This window comes from Lepidochelys kempii, chromosome 3 (genome assembly GCF_965140285.1).
Source record: "Lepidochelys kempii isolate rLepKem1 chromosome 3, rLepKem1.hap1, whole genome shotgun sequence".
Taxonomy (NCBI): domain Eukaryota; kingdom Metazoa; phylum Chordata; order Testudines; family Cheloniidae; genus Lepidochelys; species Lepidochelys kempii.
Genome location: NC_136382.1, coordinates 205563653 through 205580573, shown reverse-complemented (window position 1 = coordinate 205580573; position 16921 = coordinate 205563653). Strand labels below are relative to the sequence as shown.

At 42.5% G+C, this 16921-nt stretch overlaps 1 protein-coding gene across 3 annotated transcripts in view; it reads right to left on the bottom strand.

Annotated features, from left to right (window-relative positions):
- DTD1 (D-aminoacyl-tRNA deacylase 1) overlaps positions 1-16921 on the bottom strand; it is a 105430-nt gene that overhangs the window by 77870 nt on the left and 10639 nt on the right. For all 3 annotated transcript variants that reach the window (XR_012158340.1, XM_073339740.1, XM_073339739.1), the window contains exon 4: positions 6918-7015. Coding sequence is in view for 2 of the 3 variants with exons in the window: in XM_073339740.1 (XP_073195841.1) it covers positions 6918-7015 (98 nt within the window). In the remaining variant the exon portion in view is untranslated. The remainder of the gene's footprint in view (positions 1-6917; positions 7016-16921) is intronic.

Here is a 16921-nt window from a genome sequence, read left to right as displayed (position 1 = left end):
CTGGGAATACTGCAGGCTCATTAGGAGGCCCAGTTAGAGCACAGAAAATGGGGAACTGAGGCCTGCCCCTCCTCATCCCCTTCACCGCTGCCAGGACAGGTTGTTTTTAGAAGAGCTCCTGTATTACGGTTCAACAAAGCTGCAGCCAAAAAATACTATTTGTCTGTCCTCACTGCCTCCCTGCCATTCGCAAGCAACATTTTACATGTTTTATTAAAAGGGAAAGTTGTTCTGACAGTACGGTACTAATTAACACAGCACATGACTCTTTCATTCCATCCGAGTGCTGGGGGCAAGGCTGCACAGGTATTTCTCATCGTGTCTGGTATTAATGGCCAACGAAGATTAATTATCTCATACCCAATTTTTAACGACAGGCTAGACACTATCTGAGGTACAGTCAGAAAGATTTGATTTCCCCAACCTATGGTCCCCAGGGAGTGGCTATTTTCCTCAGCTGGTCTCGCTCAAGTGTATGGTTGCCAGATGCTATTTCCTACTCATTAAACTGGAATCAACACCACACCAAGGTCTGCCAGGATGCTGGCAGACAGATCTGTGACACTTCAGAAGTCAAGTGCTCTGAAAAGTTCAAAGAAAATATAACACTACACCACACATCTGGAAATCTAAGGCTCACTACATCAAGCACACCTCAAAAGTTGAGATGCCAAGATTAATAATGAAACTACAGCGTAATAGGCTGACCTGTGTTCTCATTTACATCAGTTGAACCCCAGCAAAACCATTCTAACCAAGGGTAGAAGTTAGCTGAATACCTTTAGATTTTAAGTTCTTCGGGACAGAAGTTTTGCTTTATGGTATTTATATTTTTGGTTGGGTTTTTTTGTTTGTTTGTTTTTTAAAAACCCACTGTGTACATCTATCAGCCTGTGTAAGTAACTTATTTCCCCTTTTCCCAGCTCCAACCTAGCCATTCTGGTCCATGCATTTGTGAGCTCCAGGTCCCACAATCTTAATGTACTGTACCTAGGAATGCGGACACCAGCCCTGAAAAGAGATTCCATTTAGTTCAGAATGCAGCCCCCCTCCTTAACGATACAGGTTAGTCAACCTCTCTCCTTGGGAGCTCACTTGCTTCACTAACTCCCCAGGGAAGGGGAGGAAGTGTCACATTTAAGATTTCAGTCCTGATGTTCAAGGCCCTCCATGGAGATAGGCACCTCTCTCCGCTGCAGTCATGACCTCCCACAACAGCAACATACCTCAGAAGCAATGAAACAGCCTACCTTGCAATGGCAGGTGAAATAACTTGGTAACCAACTGCGGAACTTGCTTCTGCAAGAGATCAGAATGGCCACAGACCTTGCCACATTCAAAACAAACATCTCATGGCTTCAGTGTCATTTCCCCACAACAAAGCAAACCAAAAGGATGGAGTAGAGAGGGGGAGAGAGAGAAAAACAGAAATGTATTCAATCTAACTTTTAGAAGTTGTAATGCACTCAGGTACTATGGTGATAGGCACAGTTTAAATGCCTAGAATAAGAGAGAATAGAATAATGGTCCATGTGCAACCCCAACTTGGATACTTTTTAATTAGTGCATGGAAGGCAAACAAAGATGTGATTTTAGATGTTGTCCATTGTACACTGGAAGTTCCCTATCCTTCCGTGCTTGTCTTGATAGACACTGGCACTGGCCACACAAAATGAACAAAGTCAACCAGATATTGCATTAGGCAAGGACTGTTCTGTTTAGATGTGCAGACGAGCTCTCAAATTAGCTACTGTAACTTGAACAAGCCATCAGGAGAAAGGTTTCCTCTGGAATTCCTCATGGAGTTACTGACAGATTTCTTTAATGTAAGATTTGGTCCCCAGATCTAGTAAACAACAGCTTCAGTTCTCTAAACCTCAGTGTCCTATTACAGCAGCAAACCCCAAATTATTTCCTTCCCAAATATCACAAATATCTGGAAAAGTCAGGACATTTATTTCCATGCATTTGAAATAAGAACTTTGTCATTCTGTCCTCCGAACTGGAACAGCTACTTATTTGAACTTATGGGACTGATTTTGGATCTCTTACGGTTCTAATGCTCAGGGCTCATATGTTGTGTCATCAGGTATTGTTTCAACTATTGAAGAAAGATTTCACACGTGTGCTTTACAGCATTAGAGAATCTCCTTAGGACAGAAAAAACTAAAGCTGCACATCTATGATTAAAATGGAAGAAAAACAACACACTTTCATGCTAAATACTCAAAAGAGTTCTGGCAAATGCCTCAATATGTTGTATTAATAACAATAAAAACAAGAAGGGTGTGTAACAAGTTAGGGATGAAAGGGCTACTAAAAAGCTTTGACCTTATGCAATTTCCATAAGGGCACTCCAATTTTAGCTCTGTGCACCGAGAAATCCCCGCTTGGCCTCAAGAGTGAGCATCTTATAATCTCATATTTACATTTCATAAATTATATATCAACTTCATGCCATGAAAACCTCTTCCCAAATAAGGAGAATCTATTTTTTCTTTATTATTCTCTGACTTTTATAAATTGATATGCATCATCTGGGACACAGATTTTTTCAGCTTTCCTAACAATATATTTATAAACAAAACAAATGTGAAATGTGTTTACTGATCACATTTTTGTTTTAGTACTTTAATTTATTTTTATGTTCATTAAAAAACCCAGATACTCTAGGAAGTGGACTTTGTACTATGTAGACTGCAGTACTCAATCCACAGACCTGGGTTAGTCTGGAAATGGTGGTAGTGTGACCTTCCTCACACTGTCTGGCTATCGTACCTGAATCTGATCTAACAGGGGCTGACTAGAAGGATTAGGGGGAAGTTCAGCCTCTAAGCTTTTTCCATCCTTGACCACTCTGCTGAAAGTACCAAATCAGAAAATGTAAGTGTCAACTGTGGTATTGACTTTATTTACATGCCATACCGCAATCTCAAACAAACACCAAGGCCAGGTCTACATGACAAAGTTCAACATAGCTGTGCCAACAGAAGCGTAGTAGTAACTACCGTAATAATATAGCATTAGTATGGTGTTATTATACTGACAGAAAAACCCCTTCGATCAGCATAAGATGTGTCTACATTAGAGGCCTCTGCTGGGATTGGTATACAGGCAAAGTAATTTTATGTAGACAAGGCCTGGCTAAAGATATAATCTACTATGGCTAAATCAGAGGAGAATGACAAGCAAGTCCCAATACAGCATGGTTCTCCATGGGGACTACTCACATGCTTAAGTATCTTTCTGCATCGGGGCTACAGAGCTGGGGGTCATCAGCACGCTGACGACACAACAACCCACATATCCTCACTAACCCCTCCCGGTGGCCTTATATGCATGTGAAAGAAAAGGGGAGACAAGATGGAACTGTGAAGAACCACGTGAGAGCCAGCACTCCATTTTGAAACGGCTTAGCAAAAACAGCCACCTCGTGTTAATGGTACCAAAGGCAGCTAATAACTGTTCAACTTAACTCTATAGGTAGGCTTAGCCAAATTCAATTTTATTTATTTATTTTTATCATTTCAACAGATACTGATAGATACATTTAAGTATTTTTTTTTTGGCTATTTTTATCCATTTAAATTTTCACAGTTGTGGAAAGATATGGGAGGCTCAGACTATGAGCGCATTGGACAATAATTATTTAATGACAGTAGATGCTGAGATTCAAAAAGTTAAAGCTTTGTGAGCATTAAAACACAAATTGCCAACATATATGTCAAAATATACACAGCAAATAGCCTTAAATCAAATTCTAATAAGTTCTCTCAAGCAGCATTTTTCTTACCTGGCCTATCGTGAATTTCGATTATTATTGACGGAAATATTTTTTCTTTGTGTGTGTTCGGTGAAATCGATGTTCACTGACATTTATCAATAAAAATCTCATTCTTCCAAGCCTATCTATAGGTTTTACATTACACACTTTTCAATGTTATGTAAAAGTCCATCCCTTTTCCCTTCCTAGACATGGCCATATTCTTGACATGTCAAGAATTATGTTTGCAGTTGTTCAAATAAATTGAAAGATAAAAGTTTCTACCTAGAAAAAAAAAATCTTATAAGTAAAGACAATTGCTAATAAGTATTAAAATACATTTAAATATAAACATGCTACTGCAGTACCAAATTATTTTGAACTGGGAAGAAGAGAGTTAGAAAAATATGCTCCAAATAACAATACAATATTTGAGTCTATAAATCTAAAAGTGCTATTGAATGAAATACTGAAAGTCATATTACTGGAAACATTTTACCCAGCTCATCACGAACTAAAAGCCTGCCGCTTGCCTTTTGCAGGTCAAGTCTGTAATGCTGGAAAATCAGCCTGTGTGCTAAAAAACAGACTAAACATGCACTGTCTCATTAATGCTCTGAAGTGTAGAACAGTTTTAGTACAACAGATGTTTTGTTCAGCATTACAATCCAGGTTGGAGATTAGAAATGTTTTATGGTTCAACACAAAGATTAAAATGAGTCTCTGAGAGAAATGCAGATTAGGAATAAGCCTAAAAGGCTGGAGGTAAGGACGGGGCACACTCACCACATTTAATTTATGAGTAGTTCCAAGAACATGGAACAAAATCTTTCAGTTTTGCAATTTCAGTAACACAGGCTGTAGAGTTAGAGAGGTAAAGTGGGGGACGATAAATCAGGACTTCATGCTGTGCACCAGGCTCAAATTAACTCTTGCACTTCCTGGAAATGGTTCTTTTACCTTGGTAATGCAATTATCAGATAGCAATCACAAGGGAGGCAAATTACAATACCTGTGTTTAAAACAGCGACCCCTATTGCTCCTCTTTGGTGGGGGAGAACTACCCACTCTTCAGTTAACCACTGGCCCTTCAGGCTTTTCACACTTTCCGAAAAGGAGAATAGCTGATGATGCTTAGATATAATGGGCAGTTGAATTAACATTCCATTACAACATGGCCCAATGTCATTCCATAGATACAAAAAGGAGGAGTGTCAGGTTTGGCAGTGAACTCGGAAGTATCTTTCCCCTACAGGTGTCCCAAAGTGGCGATTCCTTTGGTCTACTGGTATTAGTGCAGCAACACACCCATAAAAGTTCTGAGCAACCCTAATTGAAGAGAAATGGGAAACTGTATGCAAGAGAGACTAAAGTGATTTAGAAATACCAAATTAGAAATACCAAATACTCTACATGTTAATCTATCACTAGAGTAGCTTGTATTTATTTTTATCTGATGTTCTTCATTAAACTTCTACCTTCACCTTCCTAATCAAAGCAGTCATCACATTTGCCTACAGCAAAGTCAGCTCTCAAGATAAATTATTTCTCAAGACAAGGTCACTTTATTCAGTTTATGATAGGAATTTGTATTGATTAAACCTTTAATATAGTTGAGTTACCATCTCCAAACTCCAGCACAGCTTATCCTGTACATATAAAAATATAGTAATTTAGGAAGGTAGACAGGCTTGCCATTACATACCCCTGTGTAGCCACAAAGACTCACCCAATGCAGGGGCAAATGAAGGAAGCTTATTAATCACCAGAATTATTCAGTTATCATCTCTCTGCTTCCTTTGGGGCTCTTGTGTCCAATTTAGACACCTTCTTTTTTTCTGATTAGCATTGTTTAAAGCGCTATTGTGCAATTTTAAAGGAATTATATGCAAGAGATTCTACTGCGGATAAGACTCCTCATAGGGTTTTACCATTCTCCCTTTTCTTTAAGGCCCCCAATAACATTTGAAGACTATCCAAGGATATCTAGAATTTCTGATTTACCTACTCTGATATTTGTTTAAAAAACTGTATATAAACACAATCTCTGATGTAACTCTACTGACACCTAGTGTTACGTGTGCTCTTCCAGGAATAAAGAATGTGCTTTTTAAAAAGAAAACGTATTGAAGAAAGACTGAGGAATCCTCAGTCTCCAATTCCAGAAGCAGTCTCCGTTATTGCAAAAAGACTGCCCATAAAAAGGAGATACAGGCAAGATCAACACCTGGAAAATGTACAACTTGCCTTGGGTAAAACCCTGTATGAACTCGAGTCCATCACGGTTTGTCTTACGCTATTATGCATTGAGATATGTTTTTGGTTATCATGCTAAAACAGTGCTGCTTTATCATGCCAATTTTTACGAACAGTCAAAGAGTCATCATGGTGATAAGGGAGAGAATTATATAAGTATACAGTAGTAAAAAAGCATCAGGGATTACAGCCACCATTTGTATTCCAGAGACGTTAGACCGTGTCAGTTCCATGATACAAGAGGACCAATATGAATATGCAACAGCAATTGTCGTTCTAGAATGAAACGGAAAACCCCAACATAACTCCACGAATAATTACCTTTACCCTAGAGGGTAGGGAATCCTCGTCACCTGAGAGGAACTAAGTTCTCAGAGTTCTCTAGTCGGATCCAGTGCATCACAGCAGTGCTGTCCCTACTTCTCATTAGCCTCCCACGCTGCTCAGGGTTTAATCTGGCAGCACTCTAGTTCCTCAGAAAAACCAGTTTGCCTGTTGATCACCCCATGCACCCACCCATGAACAAGAGCCCCAAAATGTCAAAAGTCTTGATTGTAAAATAAAAAGCAAATACATTAAAAAAAAACCGATCTATGACTCATGATTAAAAGGCAGCCTTAATGAAGAATGTACTATAAATGCAGCTCCACATGACACATACGTGACCTTTAGCAAGACAGTAGGCAGCTTCCAAGAAGCCAGGGGACTGAAGAAAAATTATTTAACTTTGCAGGAGCAATTCAGAAAGCATTAAGACCTTATGACAAAAGTCAGCTGTACCGTGTGATACAGAACAAAGTAAAGCCCCAAGCCACCCAACTGTCAGCAGGGCACGTCCACCCTGAGAACTGTACAAGTGTCTCCCCTCGCTCTGAATTAGAGCCTTCTAATGGCTTACCTGCTTCGGGTCCGTCGTGGCAGCAGGGGATTCCAGTTCTATAGTCACAGGACCATCATTCTGGATGTTTACCTGCATGTAGGCTCCAAACTTGCCATCTGAAAATGAAAAGAAAAAAAAATGTCACAGAACTCTTGAAAGAAGGCTGCGCCCTGAGGGATCACACTATGGAAAAAGTGAGATCGACATTTTTTTTAAATGGCTTTTTATGTTAGGCCTTTATTCCTATATGTAGGTGCCTAGATAAATGGCCTGACTTTCAAGAGTGTTGAGCACCCAGCAACTTCCTAGAATGAAATGCTTATAAATAAATTAAGCAGAAATAAACACTCATGCTTTCATCTAATAAAAATGTAATGCAATGTAATTTGGGGAAGGGACCATTTTTTTGTTCTGTGTTTGAATGGAGTTCTTGTCCATTACTAGGGGTCCAAGGCACTATGATAATACAATAAATAATAGCTTCATAGCCTGTTTTGGTAAATGGGGGCTCTCTGAAGCCTGTCGCCTCTGATATACACATTGCGTGAAGTGGGAAAAGGTAGGGATGTGGTTTACGATCGAGGGGGTCTGCTAGTCACACAGCTGAGTGAATGCTGAAAGTATAACAGAGCTTCCAATACAGAAAGAGAAACTCGATGGGTAGACTGAGCTCTTAGTTCATGCTAGAATGGCACACAAGAGACAGTGCTCTTTCGGTCAGAGAATAAAGATGCAGCATGTGTTTGTGTTTTTGAAACCATGCCAGGAAGTCAGGGTGGTAGACGGCCATGTTTCTGGTCTGTATTTGGAGGATAAGAGGCAAGAACACAGTATTTAACGATAATAAGCAGATAAAATGGAGGGTGGCACACAGGCTTTATGGGGTGGCTGGATAAAGGTTCATCGCTCATATTGGAAAGATATAGGAGGCATGGGGGGGGAGAGGGAGGGGGGGGGTAGACTTCATGAAGTGAGCTGTAGCTCACGAAAGCTTATGCTCAAATAAATTTGTTAGTCTCTAAGGTGCCACAAGTCCTCCTTTTCTTTTATCTATTTACAGCATTTTTTCCTAGGGTGCCCACTACACCATGGATTAGTGCCTGGGCACTCCACTTCCCACCAAACTTGGTCTCAAAAAGAATCATAGAATATCAGGGTTGGAAGGGACCTCAGGAGGTCATCTAGTTTAACCCCCTGCTCAAAGCAGGACCAATCCCCAATTAAATCATCCCAGCCAGGGCTTTGTCAAGCCTGACCTTAAAAACTTCTAAGGAAGGAGATTCTACCACCTCCCTAGGTAACGCATTCCAGTGTTTCACCACCCTCCTAGTGAAAAAGTTTTTCCTAATATCCAACCTAAACCTCCCCCACTGCAACTTGAGACCATTACTCCTTGTCCTGTCCTCTTCTACCACTGAGAATAGTCTAGAACCATCCTCTCTGGAACCACCTCTCAGGTAGTTGAAAGCAGCTATCAAATCCCCCCTCATTCTTCTCTTCTGCAGACTAAACAATCCCAGTTCCCTCAACCTCTCCTCATAAGTCATGTGTTCCAGACCCCTAATCATTTTTGTTGCCCTTCGCTGGACTCTCTCCAATTTATCCACATCCTTCTTGTAGTGTGGGGCCCAAAACTGGACACCGTACTCCAGATGAGGCCTCACCAATGTCGAATAGAGGGGAACGATCATGTCCCTCGATCTGCTCGCTATGCCCCTACTTATACAGCCCAAAATGCCATTGGTCTTCTTGGCAACAAGGGCACACTGTTGACTCATATCCAGCTTCTCGTCCACTGTCACCCCTAGGTCCTTTTCCGCAGAACTGCTGCCTAGCCATTCGGTCCCTAGTCGGTAGCGGTGCATTGGGTTCTTCCGTCCTAAGTGCAGGACCCTGCACTTATCCTTATTGAACCTCATCAGATTTCTTTTGGCCCAGTCCTCCAATTTGTCTAGATCCCTCTGTATCCTATCCCTGCCCTCCAGCGTATCTACCACTCCTCCTAGTTTAGTATCATCTGCAAATTTGCTGAGAGTGCAATCCACACCATCCTCCAGATCATTTTTGAAGATATTGAATAAAACCGGCTCCAGGACCGACCCCTGGGGCACTCCACTTGACACCGGCTGCCAACTAGACATGGAGCCATTGATCACTACCCGTTGAGCCCGACAATCTAGCCAACTTTCTACCCACCTTATAGTGCATTCATCCAGCCCATACTTCGCTGCAGTCTCGGGTTTTTCTCTGTACAAGTTTTCTCCTGTCCTTTTCTGCCTGTTCCTTTTCCTTCTCGTCCCTCCTTTATTTCTCCTGCAGCTCTTTACATTTCTTCAGCTTCCTCCATCCCAAGTTTTTCCCCCTGCCCCCCGTGCTCTCCTTGTCTCCCTTTCTTCCTATGCAGTTCAGACTGCTCCTATGCTAGACCCAACACATTCCCTCTCCCGATGCATGAGCTTCAGTCTCCTTTTTAGGCCTGCCGTAGAGACAGGAGGTGGCAACACAGAGAGAAAAACTGTGTGTAATGCCTCATGGGAGAGGGAAGAGGATACCAGACAGATAGAGAGGAACAGTTACCCAGAGGCTCCTTTACCACTGAACACGGGTAGCTGGAAACCCCTTAAGTAGCCTGGAGCACCCCCAGGCTGGGACAGATCACTGACGCGCTGCCTTATGGCAATGCTACCAGAGCTTAATTGTTTTGGTGAAGAACATCTGCAAAAACATTGTGCTATTTTGGATAATGCTTGAAAAGGATTTTCAGCAGATAGGAAATAGCCACATGTCAAAATTTGCTACTCCAAGTTTTTGTGGATGCTGAGCCAGTCTCTGATGGAACTTCTGATTTCGAGCAAGCGCTTCCTCAAAATTACGGACTAAAATGAGTTAAAGCTCCCCAAGCACAAGGGCTTCTTCCATTCTTCAAAGCAAAGTGGTGAAAAACCCCGGGGGAAAATATTTCCCCTGACCTTGGATTAGTGTTCCCAGCACAGATGTGCATTAAGCCACGTCTAATAGATCAGACGTTAGCGGACAGTAGAGGTGACGTGGGAAAGCCCCATTTCTGACTGTGTAACATACCTGAAGAAATGTTCTGAGACCCTTTTTCTGTTTGCCAGATACAAGCTGAGTTTTGCTACGAATATGAATCCCAACTGGCCCATTGCAGGTGCATACGTTCGGAATCTCAGCAGAAATACCATGTTTCTGTTGCTCAGCAGGCCACCCCGCAAACAGTCCATCCAGGGGTACCGCGTGGCCCTGTGTCATGTAGATCCCAGCTCCAAGGCAGCTCTCCAGGAAAGTGCAAGGGGCTGCGCGTGAGGCAGAGGAGTGGCATGGGTTTGGCCACAGCAGGTCCCACCCTGCGTGCGCATGGGAAGAGAGGGTCTTCAGAACACAACTGCCTATACTGTACATTCTGTGGCAGTGGCTGAAGCCAGCCTGCACAGCGCTTCACACCCTCCCTTCAGGCCGAGAGGCTGAAGATTACTCTCGCCCTCCCAAACTCCCATGTTGTTCCCCAGTCCTTTGCTTGGGCTCTGAACTGCAGGTGGGGGTTTGACCAAATCTTTCCACACAGATGGGAGCAACTTGCTTTGAACAACGGTAACCAGATCAGTACCGAAGCTGCTAGTTTCTTTCTGATAATCAAAGATGTAACAACGCACTGCCGCTCTTTGGGGGCTAAAAGTCACAACGTTCCAAAACACAAAGCAAAATGAGATTTTTTGCAATGGAAACTCACTAATGACTTCCCTAAGGACTGACAATGATGAAGAATTACTGCTTTAAAAAAAGCTATGACAAACCTGATTTTCCATTCAAAAAGATACCATGAAATATTCACTATCCTGAGGAAATGCCATTCTATTCTCAATTGCTAACTAGCTACGCAGCAAAAATACCAAGTAATAATGGAAAATAAAACAAATTTATGAGACTGAATTGCTACCAAGCAAGCAAAAAACAGACCTGATCTCCCTTGTACTGCCTCTTTCTCAATTTGCAAACTTGCAGGAGACTGGAACATGAAAGGGGACCCCCACGGGGAGATGACGTCAGAGCAATCAAAAAGCCACAGTCATTATAATTCTTTTGCACATTTCTTAAACTCTTTGCCACCCACAACAGATTAAAACCCACAGAGAAACCCCAGATCGTTTTTCTATATTTGTGGCCCAGAGGTTTGCTGGTGAATCACATGGGCAAATGTTTTCTGGGACTATTATAAATGATTCCCAGCTGAAAAATAAGTTTCAGAACTCTGAATTTAACAATGGTTAACCAATAGCCATGTTCACAGACCTAAAGTCTAAATACCTATTCAAATGTTTGGGGAAAATCTCTTTGCATTTATATCGATTATGGCACAGTACATCTTACAGGTTTGGTTCCCACTCAGAGGGAGAGGTTCCTTTTTCTGATAAACACATTAATCTGGAACTCTAGCATTAAACATAGGCTAGCAGGGATGGTCCACACCAATACCCAAAAAAATATGCAAAGTGGTTACATGTTTACAATAGCTTCTCCAGGAAGTGACTATAAACTCTGGATGAACTTGTACCAAAAAGGTGATTATTATTTGTATGTTACATATGCCCATATTACGCAGATGGCACCAGGTTTATAGCCCCATAGTTAAAATTGGATGAATTGTTTTGATTCAAACAACATTCACCTCAGGCAGACGCCAAGCTTGTCAAATTTCAGTCCAAAAGATAAACAGAATTAAAAAAGATAAGAGCTACTGAAAACATCATCTTAAAATGGTAACACTTGCTGCTAATGCTCTGGCTCCTTATACTTAAGGCTTGGTCTACACTAGAGCTTACTTTGGTATGACTCACACCGTGTGAATAATCCACACCCCTGAGTGACGTAAGTGACACTGACCTAAGCGCGGGTGTGGACAGTGCTACATCGGTGGGAGAGCTTCTCCCATTGGCATGGTGTGTCTTCACCAGACGCGCTGCACTGCTGTAACGCTGCTGATGTAGACGCGCCCTGTCTATATCTCCCTGCCCTGGAGCCTCTGTTTCTACAAAGGTCAAAGCAGAGTGGTACTTCAAAATGGCATAATAATGAAAGGAAAGCCAGCTTTCGTTCTATGCAGCTTCATTCTCTCATGGGATCTCACAGACAAAGTGAGGAGGAAGACCACCTTAGCTAGAAAGTCTCCAGAGAGTCTGTCATCCCTCCCGGGGGCAGTTGCTAGCAGTTATTTGGCTTGCGAGTCAGCTTTCCAAGTACTCGGTCACAGACCATGCTCTGGCGGCTGCACTGGATAGCACGGTGCTTCAGACGGGATGGGATTTCTATCACTTCCTTGCACCTCATCAATACTGTTCTGAAAGAGCAAGTGAAAGATGATGGAACTACGAGTTCTCTACAGCCTTCATAGACAGGCTTGTTTTGGTCTCTCTACCTGTTTCTAAGGCATGTATTCTCCTTCAGCAGGAGTCACCATTTTCTTCATACACGTGGCAACTTCTGCCTCTATTTTGGGTACCTGTACCAAAAGTTGCTCCTTTTAGCAAAAGCTGAGATACTTTCTTACCTGTCAGTTCAGACATCCTCTCTTAGCGGGCGCTTCTCATTCAGATGTAATGATTCCTGAAGGCATGAGTTGAGAGGCAAGCCTGGCCCCACCTAACTGCAGGAGGGAAAAATACTTGCCTGACAGCAGTACCTCTCTCCATCTTGCCTAGCTGTTGGCATAACACGGTACCAACACACCTGGACACAGTGCCAAGCTAGACAACGGAGAACAGACTGTTCTCTGACCCTGCATATGACTTCTTGAGTTCTGATCATTCCTTTCTTCCTTTGACAAGGGAAGGAAGCATAAGATTCTGTGGAAGAGTCCAAATCCCTGCGATGCTTCCTGGATTTCTTTTATATTTTTGGTGGACTTCCTGTATTGTCCATAGAAGACATGGAGACAAGACCATCTAGGTGCTATTTCTTGGACAAGGCCTTTCTAGGGGGAGGCAGTTCCCTCGGTCTTCTGAAGTGTTGTGAAGCACCAAGGGATTGCTGGGTAATAATCCTGACCAGGGCTTGGGAAAGGATAGCTGTGGAGTGGCCACAGCTAGAGGGAGAAAACTAGCTTGTCTGCTCAGAGTCAGCATAACCCACCTTAGCACTTTGGGGCTGCACCAGGAATGAAGGAAGCGGGAGTTGTGAAGGCAGTGCCTAGCTTCCCTTGTGCTCTCAGGTCTGCCTGTTGAGATAGCTGACGAGGTAACAAGATTTTTAGTCCAGACGGAACCATGGTGACCATCTAATCTGACCTCCTACGTAACACAGGCCACATCCAGTGATTCCTGCATCAAACACGAAAACTTGTAGCTGAGCTCGTGAATGTTTTAGGGCAGTGTTTCCCAAACTAGGGACGCCGCTTGTGCAGGGAAAGTCCCTGGCAGGCCCGGGCGGTTTGTTTACCTGCCGCGTCCGCAGGTTCAGTCGATCACGGCTCCCACCGGCCGCGGTTCACTGTGCCCGGCCAATGGGGGCTGTGGAAAGCGGCGGCCAGTATGTCTCTCGGCTCGCGCCGCTTCCCACAGCTCCCATTGGCCTGCAGCGGCGAACCATGGCCGGGGGGAGCCACGATCGGCCGAACCTGCGGACGCGGCAGGTAAACAAACCGGCCTGGCCCACCAGGGGCTTTCCCTGAACAAGCGGCATCCCTAGTTTGGGAAACACTGTTTTAGAAAAACAGCCAGTCTTGATTTGCAGACTCCAAGTCATGCAGAGTGTACTACATCCCTTGGCAAGCTACTCCAATGGTTAATTTCCTTTCCTGTAACAAATACACATCTATTTCTTTTTGAATATTTTTACGTCAACTTCCAGCCATTGGATTTTGGTATGCCTATATCTATTAGATTTAGGAGCCCTCTCATCAAATACCTTCTCCCTGCCTATGCACTTATCAATTGACCAAAATACCTTTCAACTTTCTCTTTGATACAATACGCTTATAGGCATTACTCTATGTGTAAAAATTTAATTAAAATCACAAGTTCATTTTTGCTTACATCATCACCCTCTTAATTTTTTTAAATCCTTTTCCTTTAGAGGTTTCTATGTGTGGTACCTCCAGGGCCACAGAATTTTTTTTTTCTTTTCTGTATTTAAGGTGAAACAAACAAGACATTTCTGAGATATGAGACTTTAAAAATAGAAGTAATTTGCTTTTAGAATATTCTTTGGACACATCTCTCAGACAGCATGGCCTAGAAACTTCATATTTGTTTTATTCATAAATCTATCTAAGGATATGTCTGCACTGCGCAATTAAACCCAAGCTCTCATCCAGGTTTTGGCCTTAACTCCCCTACTGTCCACACAAAGACCTCTGACCTGGGTTTGGAGGTGTTTTAAGCCCAGGTTTGCTGGCTCAGCTGGGGATGTGGGCTAGAGCCTGGGTTCCAGTTTGACTTTGGCTGTAACCTTCAGGCTAAATCATTCAAGTGCTAATAGTCTTCCAATACCCTTCCCACAATTCTCTCCCTCCCAAAGGACAGACATGTTCTCTTGGAATTGACACAAACAGCTGAAAAAGAATCTTAGAGCTTCTCAAAGAACCATAGGCTATGCCCCCAGACGGGAGAAGTGCAGAAATAGTGAGGCCACAGTAACTCAAGCATTGCTTTGCAGTGGGCACGCTCATATCTGGGCTAGGCTAACCTGGATTCCAATCACATGGGTTAATTGGGTAGTGTAGACATAGTCTTAGATAATTATCTCCTCCCCTGGCCCTCATTTCCATAATATATTCGAGGAACTGAACCTGGGTCCCCGACTAGTTCTCTGGCCAGTAGACCATTCCTCCCATTATCCCTCATAAAATCTAATGCACAGAATAATTTCTGGCAATGTAGGCTGCTGACTTTTGGAAGTTTTCAGTACAGATGTCAGGATATTTGAATGGTCCATCACGTCCTAGACTGGTTATTACAACTTTGCCAAAGGTCTGGTGAGCTCCACAAGCCCCACTGGTGTATCTCTTCACTGAATACGAAAGCGCCGTTAGCTACAGTGCTCCCGCTCAGCAAGATCATTACAGTTTGCGACTGCCATCAGCCAAACTACCGGGTGTACTAGGAAGAGAGCCTGAGAATAAGCCCTTGCCTCAGAGGCCTGGTATGAGACAGGACCTGCTCACAGAATCTGGCAAAAACAGGGCTAATATTGCAGAAATACACATTCCTAAGAAGTGCTAAGGACAGAGCACTCACGCAAACATACCCCGATATCAAGTGGTTCCAAAACATCCCAATATCGAGGATGGTACAAAAACATTCCCCAAGGATAACAGGAACACACTGACCTCCTAAAAGATAAGGTCAGGATGACAGTACGTAATAGAAATGTTTCGATCGAACCAACATGTACAAGGTGGTGGGTGATAACTAGCCATGTCTGGAGGCAATAACTATGTCAGAGGCAGCACATAATTTGTTTGTATCAGGGTATAAAGATGTATCTCAGAGGGAGTATCTTTGTCCAGCCAAGGGGGGAATGGAAAGTCCCACCATTCACTGAGCTTCGTCCGTTGTTACAAGCATACGTGTCTTAGTATCCTCGTAGAGTCTGCCAGGTGCTATTACTGTGCTTTGTTGACAATAAACCTGGCCTGGTGCCTTCGTACCTTAACGGATCTTTTGGTCATTGGGTGGTTCACTCAATGTCTGTGATGCCGGCTGTCTGCACAGAGCTGGGGCAGCACACAGACTGTCTACAAACTTCAGAAAGTTTACAAATATTCTGGCAAAGGCATAGCACTCTGTAAGCCACAAATTGCTGGAGGAGATTTTAATATCCATCAGCAGAATTAGACTCAATAGGACACAGACTGGAACAGCCTCCAGAAAGTATAAATTAGTAGATGGTTCTTTTAACTGAGCTAGTTTGAAATGTGTATTACCTGGCACAGTAGTGAGGACAGCAATTCCCGACCCATCACACAACACTATTACAGACAGTGTGCATTTTTAAACATACAATTGCAGCAAGACAGAGCAGAAATCAAAGCTATTTTTAAAGTAAAAGCAGACATTCAAGAGGCAGTGGTGATTACTATTTTATTTCAAGTGCACAACTATTATGTTACTTGGGGACAGGGGGGAGAGAAAGAGAGAGCATTTAAAAGATTGCTGTCAAAATATAAGAAGCCTCAAAGTGAAGCGCTGTGGTATGAGAGTTCAGAAACAATGAAACAGAATATTCCACAAAGCCAGAAAACAAAGCTAGATATGCCAAACCTTCTATATTTCATTCTTTGGGGGAAAACACACCTATGGTTTTCAGTTTAATTTCACTGAGAGATGAGGATTCAACCAAGCAAAGTCAGTACTGGACCAGATTCTGGTCTCATTGACTTCAAGGGAAGTTTTGTTACTGCCTTCAGTGAGCACAAAAACAGGCCCCTTACTTAGTAATAACTTGACATACACATAAAAAGAAATATGTGATTTAGGCTTTAACGATGGTGGATAAGAAGCAGTCTGAAAGCTAGAGTTTAAAATTTCAGGACGCAAGAACGCTGTGATTTCATCAGATTTAGGTTTCCTATATTATGTGTCAAAACTGAAGCGTCTATCAGAACAACATTACTTAGATCATTATCAGCATATTAGCTGCAAAAAAATATTATACTAAGACACTGGAAAGCTGACACGAGACTGACATTTTAGGAATGGATTTCATCACTAGCAGACACGATCTCTTTTGAAAGTCCATACGATACACAGGTATCTGGGATAATTATGGTTCATATACTGTCAATCAGGAGATTAACCCTTAAACCTTTCCCTATCTACCATTCTTCTCCTTACTTTTCTGCTTTCCTCTTAAGCAGGATGAAGCAGACCTGTACAATACGAGTTATATTTTTATACTTCAATCTACCCTATTAGCGATAGCAAAATTAACACCAATGTTCTTGCTGTATACACTTGTTTGCTATACAGTGATACTAAAAATTCAATACAAATTAGGAGAGGACCATA